The sequence below is a fragment of the Pseudonaja textilis genome, chromosome 1 (genome assembly GCF_049901715.1).
Source record: "Pseudonaja textilis isolate UNSWEBS1 chromosome 1, rPseTex1.2, whole genome shotgun sequence".
In the NCBI taxonomy this organism is placed as follows: Eukaryota; Metazoa; Chordata; class Lepidosauria; order Squamata; family Elapidae; genus Pseudonaja; species Pseudonaja textilis.
In genome coordinates, this window is record NC_141990.1 from 284,770,800 (window position 1) to 284,788,403 (window position 17,604).

Consider the following 17,604-nt stretch of genomic DNA (forward strand, 5'->3'; position numbering starts at 1 on the left):
GTGTACGCACATGCACAGTGGAGTTCTTCTGGGCGACCTCTCGCGTGCCACTTCCGGCATGCGTGCCATAGGTTTGCCATCACGGGTGTAGGATCTTCTGATTGGGCAGGAGATCGGACTAGATGGCCTACAAGGTCTCTTCCAACTCTTATCTGTTATCTGTTATATGACTAGCCCCAGTCTATAAACCATTAGGCACAATATAAAAAAAACATGTTTATTTAACACGTATTTTTTCCAATGGAAAGCTCTGCATTACTTTTTAAAACTAAAGAGCTATAATTTTTCCCACTTCCCAAAGTAACATGCCAGCAATCACAGAAGGTGCAGTTGGATGTTTATGGCTTTTGGTGAACAGAAAGCCCAAAAAATACCAATGAAGTCCAAGCCCCAATGAAACTATAGTTGCTCTAACTCTGCAGGGCAAAATGTGTTCTGGGCTTGGATGTGTCTTTTTATTTGCTAATAAGGATAACTTTAAGAGAAGATTATATAGATTTTTGGCTGGATTCATTTGGAAGCCAAATGTCTGTTATCTGTGGAATGCGAATTTCCTTCAGTCATGCTAAAAAGAGGACATAATGCATCAGTAGCTGTGAGGAGGACATGCCCATTTTGTATACAAAGCTCAGACTATTTCTGAAAAGGTTAGAGTAAGGATTATGAGTAAATTTAGGAAGCAGCATTCTATGAATGGTAAAGAAATGTAAGATGACATGAGATAAGTGAGAAATTGGTACAATAAAGTGGTAAAGCCTTGTGAGAATAATCCTGGGGGCACAAATTGTTCACTTATGATATAAACAAAGAAACAAAAGGTGAACAAGAAGGAGGGAGTGTACTGCTGGTCTATCCAATGCAATTAGTAACAAGGCCAAAAATCTGTGATAAAAATGGTGTGATCATTTATCAAAGGCACATACAGTATATGAAGATTGGGCCCTGAGTGCTTACACTGGCTGAAATACTGTAATTGAACAGATCCATATGCTGAGTCTTTGCTTTCTGGGAAGTAAAATGTTTTAAAGCTGCTGAGTTCCCTGAAATACTTTTCTGACTGCACAGAGTTTCAGTACTTGAAGCAAACGGCTGAAAATGTTGCCTCCACTTTAACTCTTCTTTTGTAGTTATGCAGCCTCTGGATTTTGTGCAGTCTCTGGAATGCAGTGAGTCTCCACTAAAGCTGCACTTCCAGGTGAGCAAGTGCAGCGATAGGAGCCCTCTGTGTTTTCACAGGCATTACCTTTACAAAGAATCATGGAGGCATTTGCTGCTTCACACTCATTGATATCTGATGGGGAGAGTGGGGGGGGAAGAACACTATTAGATCCAACAACACATATTTTTTCTCACATTCTTTTTAGTTTATAAGATTATACCTAAATTGAATTTACCATTGCTGTTCTTTGTATCTCATTTAAACTGAAGATGATTCAAAAGCGATCTGAAATGAGCAGAATTCAAATAATCATTGTACCATATTGAGGTACTTGCTTTCTGAGTAAACCTCATGTTGCATAAAGACCAGGGGTGGGATTCTACCAGTTCACAGCTATTCGCTAGAACCAGTTGTTAACATTCTAAGCAGTTCAGAGAGGCAGTTGTTAGAAGAAATTACTGGCCTAATCCTGTAAGGAAGGCAGGAAGGAAACATTCTGGTGTTGCTTACAGAAACTGCCTCTCGGTTAACCCTTATTACATTCTTGGCAGGACTAGACTTCCTGTCTCAGGAGCTTCTCTGGATTTTTTCCCCCTTCTTTGCTAGTACTTTGCTTGTGTGGAGGTGACCATTCAGAGTTACAATGGCACTGAAAAAAGGGACTTATGACCATTTTTCACACTTATGACTGTTGCAGCATCCCCACAGTCATGAGAGGCCAGGCAAGGAGATATGTGCCTCAATGTGAGTGATATTGAGTTGGCCACGCCCAGCCAATAACATGACCAAAAGTCATGTTCACCCAGTCACATGACCACCAAGCCACGCCCACCAACTAAGCCACACCCACAGAACTGGTTGTTAAAAAAATTGAATCCCACCCCTGATAAAGACTATACTATAAGGATGGAGTGAGTAAAGCTCTTCTAAACTTTGAATAATAATTTGGTAAGAGCATGAACTCTCCAGCAAAACACTCCTGAGTGAGAGTTTGTCTTTAGCATAGTAACAATGGCAATGAACGCACCAAAAACCTCTCCAACAATTAAAATTAAGCGTAACATTTTAAAAGGATGCACAGCCCTCTTTAGTAACTCAGGGTTTGGGGGGTTCTTTGCTGTACTTTTTTTTGGCAAGATCTACCACATTTTCTCCCACAGCACTTACGGCACTTACCGACACAGGCCATGAGCTTCAAATCTAATTGGAAGCCATCAAAGCAATCACAAGTGTAACCTTCCTGAACACGTACGCAGCGTCCATTTTCACAGCCAGTAAGAATTCCACACTCGTCTACTTGTAGCCCTTCAAAGCTGCTGTACTGCTCTGAAAGATGAGAGTAAGAAATAAATATTTTTTTAAAAGCAATATAGAATAGGATAATCTTATAGAAGGAAAAATGCCAAAATGGTTCTTTCTATGTATATATGCATTAAAGGCAAGCATGCAGGGGTGGGTTTCTACCGGTTCTGTCCACCTCTGTAGAACTGGTAGCTCTAAAGAGCAGCAGACATAGAACCGGTTCTATGTCTGCTGATGTGTTTGCCCACCCACCCACCTGGGCTCTTACCTGATCTTTATTTCCTGCTTTTTCAACTTCAGCTGCCATGCAAGGCACAGCTGCAGATAAAAAAGCAGGAAAAGAGGGCTGTTTCAAAGGCTGCTTCTCTGCACACAGTGTGCTGATGACGATTTATAGGCGTGCGACTCGCAGCATGCAGGGAAGCTCGTAAATCCTGAACTGGTAGTTAACCCTGTCGTATCCCACCCCTGCAAGCATGGACCTTTTCCTTAAATCTGTGAACAATCTGTGAACAAACAAGAGAGAAAAAAGAACATTTTCTTTCTATTGGCCCTCCTTTTTCAGATGCCTCTTTCTTTAATCCAATTAAGAATACTTGCATATCGAAAGGATTACAAGAAGAAATCAGAGAGGCTTCCAACTGTATGATCCAGGAAGTGGTATACATAATCTCTTCATCTGCATTAACACAAGTGGCTTTGAGGAATTAGTCATTGCAGAACATCTCTTTGGATGTTGAAAGAATCTGACTTGAGCACTTGGCTAAAACCAAGATTTTCTTGCATTTTTGGCCAGTCTCTGGACCTGATCTTTAAAAAGCAGGAAATGGGATTGAAGGTTGAAATGCCTACGGTTGGAGTAAAATACCTAAGCATAACTGAGCTTTTATTTATTTTTCCCTGACACTTACCAATGTGCTCAGGCATGTAGCGAGGCTGTGTCTGATCTGGGTGGATCTGTTGTCTTTGTGGTGTCGTCCTATCCTCAAATGCATTGTTTTCTTCTCCGTTGGTATCAGCTGCTCCATCTTCATCCAAACGATTCAGATAGGGCTCCAGATCAGGGATATAAAGCTCATATTGATGACTGTCTTGATTTGACCCATACTCATAGCTTGGCCTTTCTTGGAGTCCAGCCTCATTTACTATATTGCACAGCTGATAAAAATCATCTAAAAAGAGAGCAAAGAAAAACTTAATAAAGGACCTGATTTTCATACAATACTGCCTGATTATTGCAATTGTTATAAATGAGGGGTGTCAAACTTGATTGCATTGAGGGCTGCATCAGGGGTGTATTTGACCTCGGGGAGGAGGAGTGGCAGGTGGACATGGCTGGGGTGGGCATGGGCAGCTTGATGTCATTTGTGTCAGGGACACCTATGGTGGCTCAGGTGGGCCATCTGCCAGCAAAAATGGAGCCTGGGAGCCCAAGCTCCATTTTCACTGGCAGAGGCACTGTGGGCCAGTCCTTCACTATTTCCAGGGTGGCCCCGCAGAGCAGATCTGGGCTGGATCCAGCCTCTCCCCAGGCCTTGAGTTTGATACCCATTATAAATGATCTATCTTTAGAGATGCAGCAGAATCAACTAGGGCTATGAGTGAGGATTAGCCCGTAATAGCATCCTGGCAATGGAATGCTTTTCCCAAGGAGCATCTTACCAATCTGATTATATACATGATTATTATATAAAATATATTCATAAAATGTATAACATGTATATTAAATATATATGTATATAGTATCTGATTTTATACCTTTTAGCTACCATCTATCCATTTACTGTATATCTGTCATCAATCAAGTATTATTTTTCAAAGAATCATAGGAATGAAAAGGGTGTCCTCATACCATGGTTGTCCTCATACCATGGTTGTCCTCATACCAGACAAATAGTTGTCCAATCTTTTCTTTAAAACCTCCAGTAATGAAGCATACACAACTTTGGGAAGGAAGCTGCTTAATAATTATCACTATCAGAAATTCCTCCTCATTTCCAGGTTGGATTTTCCTCTAACAAACTTCACTCATTACTTCTTATCCTATCCTACTCTCAGGTTCAATGGAGAATAAATAAGCACTCTCTTCCCTCTCTTTTTTCTGCAGCCCTTCAAGTATTGGAAAACTGCTACTTTGTCTCCTTTCAATCTTCTCTTCATTAAGCTAAACATCAATAAAAGAAAATTTTTGTAGTTCAGAGTTGAAACACTGACAGGCAAGCCTCAATAATGGATGTCAAACTGGTGGCCCAAGAGCTGGATGCATCATGCACAGGCCACACCCACCAAAGACAAAAAAGTTGTGATACACCATGTGACATGATTGAGTTTGACACCTGTGCTCTAAAATATAAACAGAACAAACCCCACTCCCCAACTAGCACTGATGGTGGTACCAATAAAGAAAAACATTTGTAGCTGAGAATTGAAATAAGAGTCCTTGGTTCTCTCTGAACTTTGTTGTTTTCTTACAGATGTTTTATTACCAAACTAGGAAATATCCTCAGGACTGGTCCTGATGATGTTATCTAGTTTGAATAATGAAACTTCTGCAAGAAAACAACCAAGCTCAGAGAACACCAAGGACCCTTCCAACTAAGCACATCTTCATTCTTAAGACATTTTCATAGAATTTGGAACAATGGTCCCAAACTTTTGGGCACCTGGGACCAGTTCTGTGGAGAGAGGTTTTTCCACGGACCAGAGGGGATGTGGTTTTGTGTGCTGCCTGCACACAAATGGGGCTTCATTTGTTTGCACGAACCGGTTTCTGACATGCCACAGCCAGGTGCTGGTCCACAGTTGGGGACCCCCCATCTTAGAGTTTAGACCCTTATCATCGTCATGGCTCTTCTCTGCAATCTTTCTAGGGTCTCTGCAATTTTTTGTGTACTATGGTGACTGAAGCTGGAGGCAGTATTTCAAATGTGGCCTCAGCAGTGGCCACATAAAGTGGTACTATCACTTCACTTGATCTTGATACAAACCCTCTGTTGATGCAGCTCAGAACTGTATTGGCTTTTCTGGCAGCTGCAGCATACTACTAACTCGTTTAAGCAGTGGTCCACCAGGACACCTAGATCCCTCTCATAGGCACTACTGTTGAGCCAGCTGCTGCCTATCCCCGACCCGTGCCTTTGATTTTCCTGCCTAAATGTTGGACCTTACTTTCCTTGTCACCAAATGCATCATGTTGGATAGGGCCCAATCAAAACCCTTCTGAAACTTGAGTCTATCTTTTAAAGCATTGGCAGTTCCCCCGAGTTTGGTGTCTTCAGCAAATCTGATGAAATTGAATGCCCTCATCTATGTCATTTATGAAGATTTTGAAGAGCATTGGGTCCAAGACAGAATCTTGAGGAACCCTTGGCATTCTTCCCTCCATGCCGATGTAGTTCCATTAAGGATCAAACATCGAATATATGTTTATTCTATTGTTCGCTTTTGTTTTAATTGCCGTAAACTAATCTGAAAATCATCTAACTCAGGAATGAGTGACCAAATCCCTGGAAACAATAAATAAAATTAGCATTAATAGGGTTCCTGGAGTGAGAAATTGTTTGGATAGATTGCGGTAAAAAGTTCTCTAGGGAAAGCCAGTTGAACTAAATGTGAGAAGATCCCTAAGATCCCTATTCCTTATCTTGGGTTACTCCATGTGTTTCTAACCCCAGCCACAATAGCTTTATCTTATATTCCATTAGGAAGCTACTTCATACAAAGCAAACAAAAAAAATCCCTTCCATGGTGACTAATAATGAATGCTTCAGTATAAAACCTTGGAGTGGTGGGTGGGGTGATCAGTTTGCTTAACTGAGCAAATCCAGTCCTAAACAACTTTTGGCTTGTTACGCAATGAGACAAGGAATAGAAACAAATAACAAAGCATTGTGTTCGGGGTTTTTTTTTTTTTTGTAAAAGCAGCAAGAAAGGAAAACATTAACTTTTAATACCATGGTAGGTTTTTAATATTTAAAAGTTAACTTTCTCCAGGGGTGGAAAGAGATAGGAAAGATTGGATAATGTAAATCAAGTATATTCTTTATGATTTTTTTCTGGATTTCTGGTTTATTGTAACTGAGAATGTGCCTGTGTCTTCAGATAACAAAATATTAGAGTTCGAAGGGACCTTGGAGGTCTTCTAGTCCAACCCCCTGCTCAGGCAGGAAACCCTATATCATTTCAGACAAATGGTTATCCAATCTTTTCTTAAAAACTTCAATGGTTGGAACATTCACAACTTCTTGAAGCAAGCTGTTCCATGGGTTAATTGTTCTAACTGTGAGGAAATTTCTCCTTCGTTCCAGGTTGCTTCTTTCCTTGATTAGTTAACAGCAGTTGCTTCTTGTCCTGCCTTCAGGTGCTTTAGGGAATAGGTTGATTTGCTCATCTTTGTGGCAACTCTTTGTTATAGAAACACTGCTATCATGTCACCCCTAGTCCTTCTTTTCATTAAACTCGACATACAATTCCAGCAATTGTTCTTTATATGTTTTAGCCTCCAGTCCCCTAATCATCTTCGTTGTTCTTCTCTGCACTCTTTCATGGTATAAACCGTCATGTGGATTTATACCATGAATGTTAGAAGTATTTCAAATAGCACCAGGTAAACTTAATTTTAACTATATATTTTAGTGAGAGCCATTTTGGTGTAGCATCAGGCTAAAACTAGGAAACTGGGAATTCTAGTCTCCACCTTGGGCATGAAGCCAATTAGATGACCTTGCACTAGTCACCTTCTCTCAGCCTTAGGAAAGCGATAAATGACAAACGACTTCTGGTAAATCTTGCCAAGAAAACTGCAGGGACTTCTCTGAGCAGTATCTAATATTGAAAATAATTGAACTGAAAACAAAAAACATTCTAGTAAAGAACAATGACAGTAAAATTCATTAAGAACAATGAATCCAGTTGGTCATGTAGCTAGACAGAAATATTAATAAGACCTAACTTCAAAGTTACCAAAGTTACTTCACAACATGGTTTTCAACCCACTATTTACTCTCAACTGCCTCCCAGACAAGGGTAATTTATAAACAGAGGAACCCAGATATCAGTGCCCAAACAGATATGGAGTTATTCACAAAAGCAGACCTTTAAATTAGTTAAGGAAAAAAAATTCAGTTTGAAAAATATCTATCTATTAATGAGCTTGACACAATTATCAAGAAGGGCCTATTTTAGAGCAGGGGTGTCAAACTCACATCATCACAGCAGCATCATGTGATGTATTGGGACTTTTTCTCCCTTCACTAAACGGGGCAGAGGCGTGGCCAGTGCATGGTGTATCTGGCCCATGGGCCGCAAATTTGACAGCCCCATTATAGAGCAAGATTTGAGTATGCTGGATACCACAGTCAAGTATGGTGCTTCCATCACCTGCCATATCATAGGGTGATGAATATATGCAGTGGCCCAGCCATCAAAGATAACCCTCATGTTTTGTTTGCCAAGTTCCTCTCAAATATTTAACATCCCTATTTGAAACAACAAGCCACTGGGATATGAATCACAGTCTGTTCTATTTCCTACTGGGCTCTAATGTATACATTGTGAGCAGAACTGCTTTTTATATTTAAGGCAGTTGAGCTAAGAACTCATGATAACAAACAGATCAATGTATCATGTAAAGTGATGTATGTATCTGAATGTTGATTCTTATCACATGTATTACTATATTTTCTTTTATCCATTTTATCCTTGAATTAATTTCTGTATTTTATGCTTTACTTTTTTGAAAATAGATTGTCCCCCTCATCTTTGTGGCAGCCCCTCAAATATTGGAGCACTACTATCATGTCACCCTTACTCCTTTTCACTAGACTAGAGTTACCTAATTCCTTCAATTGTTCTTCATATGTTTTAGCCTCCAGTCCCCTAATAATCTTTTTTGCTCTTCTCTGTACTCTTTCTAAAGTCTCAACATCTTTTTTGTATTGTGCTAACCAAAACTGGATGCAATCAGGCTAATCAATTACTCTAAATTCAACTACAAAGCCTAACTGTTGAAGCAAATGACATTTTCTCACCAGAGGACCTTGGAGGGCAGACTGCACAGTCCCGACTCCAAGCCTCTCCATAATGGCAACAGCACTCTGAATATGTTGTTTGTCGTCCCAGCAATGGTTCACTACAGACATAGCTTGTTGAGACCTTCTGCCAACAAATTTCTAATTCACTGTCAGGTTCATCGGGATTATCTGTTATTGGGGAAAAAAAGGTTATAGAAAAGGAATAAGCCAGTCTCTATGTTGTATTAAGGCCGTAATACTGTAAAGCCTTATATAATCATAAAAGAGCTTCCCTTTTTCCTTTCTGCAGAATTTTGATCTTTTGTTGCAATATTGGCTAGGAAAAAAAGCTTGAGATTTAATTGTTCTGAGGGTCAACATATAGAATCATAGATGTAGCAAGGCCATTAGGTCTTGAGGCTTAGGATAGGAATATAAATTAAAACATCATTGGAAGACAATTATCAAGGCAGTTCAAGCATGTCTTACAAAGTAATGAAATGTTTTGACTTTTAGGATCTTTTTTGCAACATAAGAACCTAGGAATGGCATTGCTGAATCAGTCCATGACCCATCTTAGCAAGCAGACAGAAAAGAGAGACATATCCCTCTCCCACCTGGCCCTCCTGCAGCTGTTATTTAGAAGCATACTGCTTCAAGTTCAGATATAGCAGTGAGTTTTCAAGGTTAAGTTCATTTCTACACTGCTGACTTACTGGGTCTCCACAATAATACACAGTCGCTATGGAAATGATATACAGCCTGTCTATGTTACTGTTATTTTGGCACTATGATATTTGAATGACTCTAGAAAGCAATATAAACATGCAGAAATTGCTCAATATCTGTCGCTAGACCTGTTTTCCAATGTATGTTGATGCATGTATTTAATCCTTTTTAAAAACCATTCAAGTTAGTGGCCATCACACCTGGTTCTAAAGTCACAGATTAATTATACACTTGTGATGAAGTGCTTTCTTTTTTTGAACCTTCTTCCAATTGACTTTATTGGGTAATGCCTGGTTCTGGTATTTTGAAAAAAAGAAAGAAAAGCATCTCCCTTCATACTTTGTCAATGCCATGTATGTTTTTAGATATTTGAGTCAGGTGCCATTTCCATTAGTTTCAAGTTAAAAGATCCCAAACATTACCACATTCTCTTGTCTAAGCCCCTGAGCATGTGGGTTGTTTCCTTCTATCTTTTCCAACATTATTTTTCCTTTTCCATTTTATCACAGCAATCCTAGGAAGTAGATCAGTTTGACACATGCTGATCGGCCCAAAGTCAATCAGTCAGAGACATAGTTTTAAACTAAGTTTCCTACTTTGGTGCTTCATTTTTTAGAAGATTTTTTTTTAATTAAAAAGAAAAGATAAAAGAGATTTACAAGCAGAGTAATATTAAATAAAAAGTATGAAGCAACATTGAACTACCACATATTAAAATACAGTGTATCAATTTAAGACTTCATAACATAATTAAATTCAAATGGATATTCACTAATTAATAACCAACATGCATCCTAAAACAGAATGAGAAATCAATTTTTCCACTGTCTAGTCCAAGAATTGTGTTCTTGTTTAACAAATCAAAGCTGAGATATTTAAGCCTTATGCTAAGAGATGTCCAGCTTTCAAATGTTGCGTAAGTTCATATATAGAACTATAATCCATAGTTTCCAAGATGAATTAAATTCTGTATCAGAGTTATGAAGTTATTTCTAGAGATTGATCTTATCTTCCAATCTTGTAGAGATTGATCACATCTTATTATTTTTTACATAGGAAATCATATGTGCTTTCAGTTCATTTAGTGACCATTCAAACTTACAACGGCATTGAAAAAAGAGATTTATGACCCGTTTTCACATTTACGACCATAGTAGCATCCTCATGGTCATGTAATCAAAATTCAGACACTTGGCAATTGATTCATATTTATGACGGTTGCAGTGTCCCAGGGTCATATGATCCCCTTTTGCGGCCTTCTGACAAGCAAAGTCAATGGGGAAGCCAGATTCCCTTAACAATAGTTTGACTTATTTAACAACTACAGTAATTCGCTTAATGACTGTGATGAGAAAGGCCATAAAATGGGGCAAACTCATATAACAAATGTTTCACTTAGCAACAGAAATTTGGGGCTCAGTTGTTGTCATAAGTCAAGGGCTACCTGTACTACAAGTGGCTCTCTTATGTTTTCTAATGTGTCCTGACCTCATCCCTATTTGATTTTGCCATTTTAAACTCAAGAACAAAACTTACCTTCACAAGACTCTGTCAGAACTCTTCTATGTTTACAGAGACCAGTTTATATACTATCCAGAGGAATCTCACCTGCACTGTTGGAAACGTTGACACAGCGATTGTGGATTAGATCCAGAACCAGGGGAAGGCTACAGAAGCAGTGGTAAGAACCAGCTGTGTTCAGGCATTTGCCATTTGCACAGACCTCTTCATTTTCACACTCATCAAGATCTATGATCACAACAGAGAATTCACTCAAGTAGATGTAAAAAAATGTTCTTTCACCCTCACATACAGAACACTCAACACCCCCTCATGTTAATAGTTGATATTTTGGATGGCCTCTTGCTCACCCTGGGCCATGTTTTCAGTAAATGTATCATTCCCTCCAAATGTGACAGGGAGCCTTTTACAAAAGATGTCAAGTGGGTCAAACAAGCAGGGAGAGGATTCTCACCAACACATGCGAACTGGCTGGAGTGATAGAAATATCCAACATGGCAGAAGCAGGTGTATCCAGGCACTGTGTTCACACAATGTCCATTATGACAGACCTCAGAGCCAAACATTTCACATTCATTGGCATCTATGCGGGGAAAAACAAACCTCAATAAGAGGAAGGAAGGAAGGAAGGAAGGAAGGAAGGAAGGAAGGAAGGAAGGAAGGAAGGAAGGAAGGAAGGAAGGAAGGAAGGAAGGAAGGAAGGAAGGAAGGAATTTCTAGAATATTCTTTTCACACTAAAATCTCTGGTGGAAAACTTTTCTATTTGCAGCAAAGCCCTGCCTATTGTAGTCAATTCGGGATACAAAAAGAAATACATACATATAGAAAAGCCCACTGATTTACATCAATATGAACACTGTGAAGTGAGCTGGGTTTACTGTTTGATCGCTGGCATTTCTCTGAAGTTTTTATAAGAGTAGCAAAGTCATAATTCAACATGAGAACTGTTTATTGTATTATAATAATTGCTTATATAATGCATAATGACAGACAGATCTCAGAGCCAAACATTTCACATTCGTTGGCATCTATGAGGAAAAAACCTGATTATGGATATTAACACTTGAATAAGTGAAATATTTCTTCTAAAACATAAGCCATCCCTCCCATTCGGTTTGAGCTTGAAATTACTGTTGGCTTTGTTAGAATTATAAGTACCTGTATAAGATGTCTGTCCAAAAATCAGTGTTCCTTCTACAGGAATATAGCCCTTCCCACTGGGGCAAATTTCAATATATTCCACTGCCAAAAAAATTGACAAAGAAGAATTATAATTAAATGAAACTCAGAAGAAGGGAAAAAATATAAGAAACATATTACTATAGCATATAACTGAGATACCACTGATCATGGTAACTCTAAGATCAGTGGTGCTGCTTAGTGTAACCTTGACTTTCCTGGTAAAGAGGGAACATTTGTGAGGTGCTGAGAGGAATATTGTAGGCATTGTGCTGTCCAGCCAGTGTATGGGAATTGGATAGTTAGCAATTGCGAGCTGTCCCCTTAAGGGAATGCATCATGGTAAATGAAGTGAAGGTATCCTGGGAAATGTAGTACATGTCACATGACCACATCTGTAATCCTGATTGGTCACTGAATTGACCCTCGATGGGTTGTGGGAGGTTTCCTCACTCTTGGCTGAACACACAGACTCGTGATAACTGTTCTACTTCTACCACTACGAGATGGGAGAAAATGGATAAGGAGTACAGTTGCTCAGATTCATTCGGAATCGGAATCTGACTGCACAGATCCTACCTGGTTACTTATGAAGAGTCTGAATTTATTAGCCCTATGAACTATCCAGCATATTTGGAGCTGTGTGGGTGACCTCCTGTGTCTTAGATCCCTGCCCATCCTGATTGATTAAAGTCTCCCAGGAGATAACATGAAAAACATAATCAGATCCCTGCTGGATCAGACCCCTGGCCCATCTAGTCCATCAATCTGTTTTCATATAGCCAAGCATCTGGACAAAAGAGCCTTCTAATCCCCCAGCAGAGGGCCTTCAGAGCAGTTGTATACTTCCATCAAGTGTAATAACCATTGATCCTCATGACTTCCATGAACTTGGAGGGACTTCCAACCCCTTTTTTGAAGCCAGCCAAGCTGGTAACCAGCACTATATCTTGTGATCGTCAATTCCAAAGTTGAATTACCCATTAAAAAATTCTTTTTTTCTCTCTTGATTCTTCCAGGATTCAATTTCACTGAATGACCTCTGCTTGTAATATTTCAGCAAAGGGAAGTCCTTTTTCACTTTATCCACATCATGCATAATTTTGTATACCTCAATCATGTCCCCTGTTATACAACTGATAGGGGAGCTGCTCCAGTCCTCTGATTACTTTAGTTGCCCTCCTCTGACCTTTCTCTAGTCCTATGATAGCCTTTTTGAGGTGTGACTGCACACAATATTCTAGAATGGTGACACCATTGAATTTATATAAGGACATTAAGATTTTGGCATCTCTGTACTATTTCTTATGTAATTGGGTCCATGCAATGGTGAGTGGATTTCTGTTTTTTAAAGAGATGATTATCTTCCATCTTCTTAAGAGGCCACGACTTGACTCAACAGACCTGGATAATGTTTATTTCGTTTCCAATCTTCCCATCTTGAGGAAGTTTGTAAAGAAAATGGTCAGTTTACAGCTCTAGAGGGCTCTAGAAGAAGCAGATTATGTACTCTAGCGACTTAATATTCAGGCCTGACTTGGACAGCTTTATAGCTATGCATCTACATATACAACCATATACATACTGTCTACACATACATATACCAAAACACATGAGAGCTGGTTTGTTGCAGTGGTTAAGGCATCAAGCTAGAAACTAGAAATTGAGAAGTCTAATCCTGGACATAAAGCTAACTGGGTGATCAAGGGCCAGTTATTGTTTTCTTAGCCCTAGGAATGAAGAAATGGCAAATCACTTCTGAAAAACCTCACCAAGAAAACTGAAGGGACTTGTCCAGGCTTTGAGAATCAGACACGAATGAATGGAAGAAAAAGAAAACATACATGTACACATACATTCAGAACAAACAAGCATTTAGGAAGTTCCTTTTTCATTGCTCACATGTTGAAGACAATAATGCAACAATAATGCAATATACCTGAGCCAATGACTGGGCACAGATATGTTTCACAATTATCTCCCCAGGCTGCTCCTTCTGTGCAACAGCATTCCTCCTTTGTGGTGTTATTGGCTAAGACACTATCACACAATGGGACATCACTGATGTGATAATAGCACTCCTTCCGCTCTGTATTATCTGGATGTAAAAATACAGGCCTTCTAGGTTCCCCTGAGATGAGAGTAAAACATAATTTATATGACAGAATCACATTGATAACATTCTGTTGGACAAACAGGCACACATCTGGAAATTGTCTGATGAAAGCAATCTGTCAGAGCAAAGCATCCTCTAGACTTTATTACATTATTAATTATAGCAATGTAAAATATATTTCACAAATTCCAAATAGTTTAATTGGAAGTTTACTTGCATTTGTCTTTCCAAATGCAAATATAATACAAGTCATCATTGTCTGCATTATACTCTTTATCTGTAAATAAAATTTCTCTCCAAATTACAAATGATTGCTTAAGATGGAAAAGTTAGCCTCCCATTGATTCCCACAACACATTTCAAAGAGGCTATGTTTTGTATTACTTTAAAACTGTCTTTAATGGCTGTATGTGCTTGAATGCTTTCATTAAAGCATGCTTTTTTAAAGAGTTGCAACCAATATTGTCAATAAGGCACATTTTGTTGAACACTTAACTCTACCTTCCCAAAATATTAAAATGGAGCTGGACATCATGTTACTAATGACAAATCAGGGATTATGAAAATCTTGTATTAAGACCATTTATTTGAAGACTCCATTTTGAAGCAGGAGAAAAATCACTCAGATGCAACTTCTATGTCATTATCCATTTATAGTTAACTGTTTTCAAATCTTGCTTTCATAAATGGGATTTAATATGCTTCTAGCTATTTTTTCCCTCTCTGAACCAAAAGGTGTTTGGTTAAATATCCACATGAGATTACATTTAATAGACTTGTTATATGTATAAGAAATTCAGATTATGGTCAATGTGATTAAACACTCTCTGATGTTGGAATATGTTAAAAATTTAGACGATTTCTACTCACTGATGATGTTACCTAGTTTGGTAATGAAATGTCTATAAGAAAATCACCAAGGTCAGAGAGCATCATGGAGCCCACAATTCTTTCTTTTACCCAGACCAAAAAGAAGAACTTGCAAGAATTGCACCTCCAATTTCCATTTGCAGGATATTGTTCACTAAACCCTTACCTATGCCTGATCGAGGGCGACATTCCCCAGTTTCTGTGTCATACTCCTCATGGTCACTTGGACACAGGCACAAGAAGGCTCCTTCTACGTTTTCACAAAGTGCAGTCCCACACACTGCAATCATCAGCTCACATTCATTCACATCTGCAAGAATCAGAGTACAGTCTATCAATATGTCTGCTAAATTCAGTGCTTTTTGGAGTCATCATTTCTGTGTCTCATCTAAGGAGTTAATGTCTGCATTCTGCAAAGTTGCACATTTACATTTCTGACTCCTCGTGCCTACTTTCTAAAACTTAGAGCTATGTCAGCAAAATGTGGTTCCTGCTGTAGTTCATGGGATACAACTAATAATTCTGTTGGCTAAGTTGTTAGTACAGAAATATGATCTCTAGAGATAAAATAGCTGAAAAAATAGCTTAAGTATTAAATATATGAAAAGGAAAAAATGATAGGACAGCCAAATGTTTAAACACTGTCAATAAATGATGGCCCAATTTTGTTTTCTGTGTCTGAAGAAATGGAACCTAAATCAATGAATTTGAAATGTTAAAGAGGAAACTTCAAGAAAGCATTAGGAAGACTATTTTGCTAAGATATCTGGCAATGAGCAAACTTGGTGGATTCTTTTTTGACTAAAACCTTTAAATAGAAGATCTATGAGTTTCTATAAAAGTTGTACTTGATGATGTCTTGCAACAAAGGTTTATATTTGATGATCTCTATCATCCTTCCAGCTCTAGGTTTCAGCATTCCTCTGAATGATACTGTTTTTCTCCAAGAAAGTCTGGGTTTTATACAAATGCTTAAGCCTCAGATTATGCTACAATCACAACTAGTATTTCTTTCCAAAAAGAACTAGATTTAAAGATTCGTCTGGGCATTGCATTTTTTTCAGTCCTATCCTTACAGTATAAGGCTTTATTCACAAAGAACTTGAGAATTGGGAAGTTGGAATTTCAAATACAATTAACCCCACCCCTCACCCCCCAAACCCCCAATGTTATCTTGAAGCGATTTTACTCAAGACCATAACCTTGATAAACATGTTGGAAAGGTGCCCGAATTCTGTATAAAGAGGCAGTGTGGATCTAGGAAAGCTGAATGACTCTTACCAATACAGTCATGGTTTGAAGGGGAATTTGTATAGCCACGGTCACACAAGCAATGGAATGACCCAACAGTGTTGTCACAGAAACCATGGCTTCCACACAGGGTCTCATTGGCACATTCATCAATATCTGCAAAACAGATAGATCAACAAATCAGTACATAGTCCTTTCTAAAGACTAGGCAAACCTTATTTTGCTTCTTCATTTCAGACACATGCTAGCAATGTGACTCATGTGGATATTTTTAATTCATATCAAGAGACTGTGCAAAAATGCAAATGTCATGAATTAATTTTAATATAACTTCAGTATTATCAGAGTGACATTTCAGCAACAAAAAAGAAACTCTGGAGAATTAAGAAACTGAAAGAGGAAGCATTTAGGTCTGAAATACTGAACTTTATGTTCTGTGTATACTATAAGTAACCCAATCCAAATTCTTAAGAGCAATGTTACATGTCTCTCAATGTGCATTGATTACACTTCTAGTTTTGTATTATGGCCCTCCTTCTGCAGAGGTTTATTTGAAATTTAGCTAATATTAACAGAAGGAATCTTAATATACTGTAGTTATTGTTGATAAATGTATTTCTCCTTGGAAGAAATGCATAGTCTTCGATTTAAATTATTGCAATCTCTCTCCTATTTCTTGATGATATCAGGTCCTGAGAGAAATACTTTAGAATTTAGTCTTGCAGAAATATAGGAGTAATGTTCTCATTATCATAATGGACGTGTAATACACCTTTCACTTTATTTTTCAACATGCTTTCTATCTCACATAAATAAACATTCTCATTGTCCAGACATAAAATTTTGTCATCCATAAGTTTAGAGGAGAGGTTTAATAATATTCCATTCTGAGCTTGTTTTTGTCCTTAGTTGGACTGAGCAATTTACACAATATCTCAAGTTCTGTTGCATTACTTTTTTATATTGGTCTGCGGAAATATCTAGGAAGGTTGCCAGATTTTGACTGATTGTGATTGCTATAAGTTCAATACTGGAAAATATTTATGAATTGATTATTGATTTACTGCTTTAGATGTAGCTCATTTCCCACTCTATTATCTGCTTGTTTTCTTTTGTGCTAATATCTTATCCTGTTTTTATTTGATGGTGTTATACTGGTACTTTAGTCTTTGATCATAGACTATATATTTAGCATATATTGAACTGAGAATAATATCAGGGATGGAAGTATTTACACTGTCTCCTCCTACATGAATTAGCTAGCAGCAATAAATAGGAAAAAGGAAGTTATGAGTCAATTTCTATCAAGCTGCTTTCCATTCTGGGTACTTTCATGTGTATTTCATCTATGGGAGATATACCTGTTTAATAAACTGTCTAAGAGGAAGAGCAAAACAATATCCATTTTGTTAAAAGAGAAAGAGAGACAATCTCCAAATATTTCAGACTACAGCCAGATAGTATT

The 17,604-nt window shown here is 38.2% G+C and overlaps 1 protein-coding gene across 2 annotated transcripts in view; it reads right to left on the reverse strand.

Annotated features, from left to right (window-relative positions):
• Nucleotides 1–203: 203 nt before the first annotated feature.
• LTBP2 (latent transforming growth factor beta binding protein 2) overlaps nucleotides 204–17,604 on the reverse strand; it is a 108,612-nt gene continuing 91,211 nt past the window's right edge. Inside the window, exons 24-33 of one of the 2 annotated variants that reach the window (XM_026711717.2) lie at nucleotides 16,170–16,295; nucleotides 15,055–15,198; nucleotides 13,842–14,033; nucleotides 11,882–11,965; nucleotides 11,177–11,305; nucleotides 10,810–10,950; nucleotides 8,491–8,661; nucleotides 3,373–3,633; nucleotides 2,336–2,485; nucleotides 204–1,291 (exon numbers count right to left, since the gene is read on the reverse strand). In XM_026711717.2, coding sequence (XP_026567502.2) covers nucleotides 1,128–1,291; nucleotides 2,336–2,485; nucleotides 3,373–3,633; nucleotides 8,491–8,661; nucleotides 10,810–10,950; nucleotides 11,177–11,305; nucleotides 11,882–11,965; nucleotides 13,842–14,033; nucleotides 15,055–15,198; nucleotides 16,170–16,295 — 1,562 coding nt within the window. In that variant the 3' untranslated portion in view covers nucleotides 204–1,127. Of the gene's footprint in view, nucleotides 1,292–1,312; nucleotides 1,445–2,335; nucleotides 2,486–3,372; nucleotides 3,634–8,490; nucleotides 8,662–10,809; nucleotides 10,951–11,176; nucleotides 11,306–11,881; nucleotides 11,966–13,841; nucleotides 14,034–15,054; nucleotides 15,199–16,169; nucleotides 16,296–17,604 lie in introns of those variants that run through there. The other variant, XM_087921949.1, reaches the window with a different exon arrangement.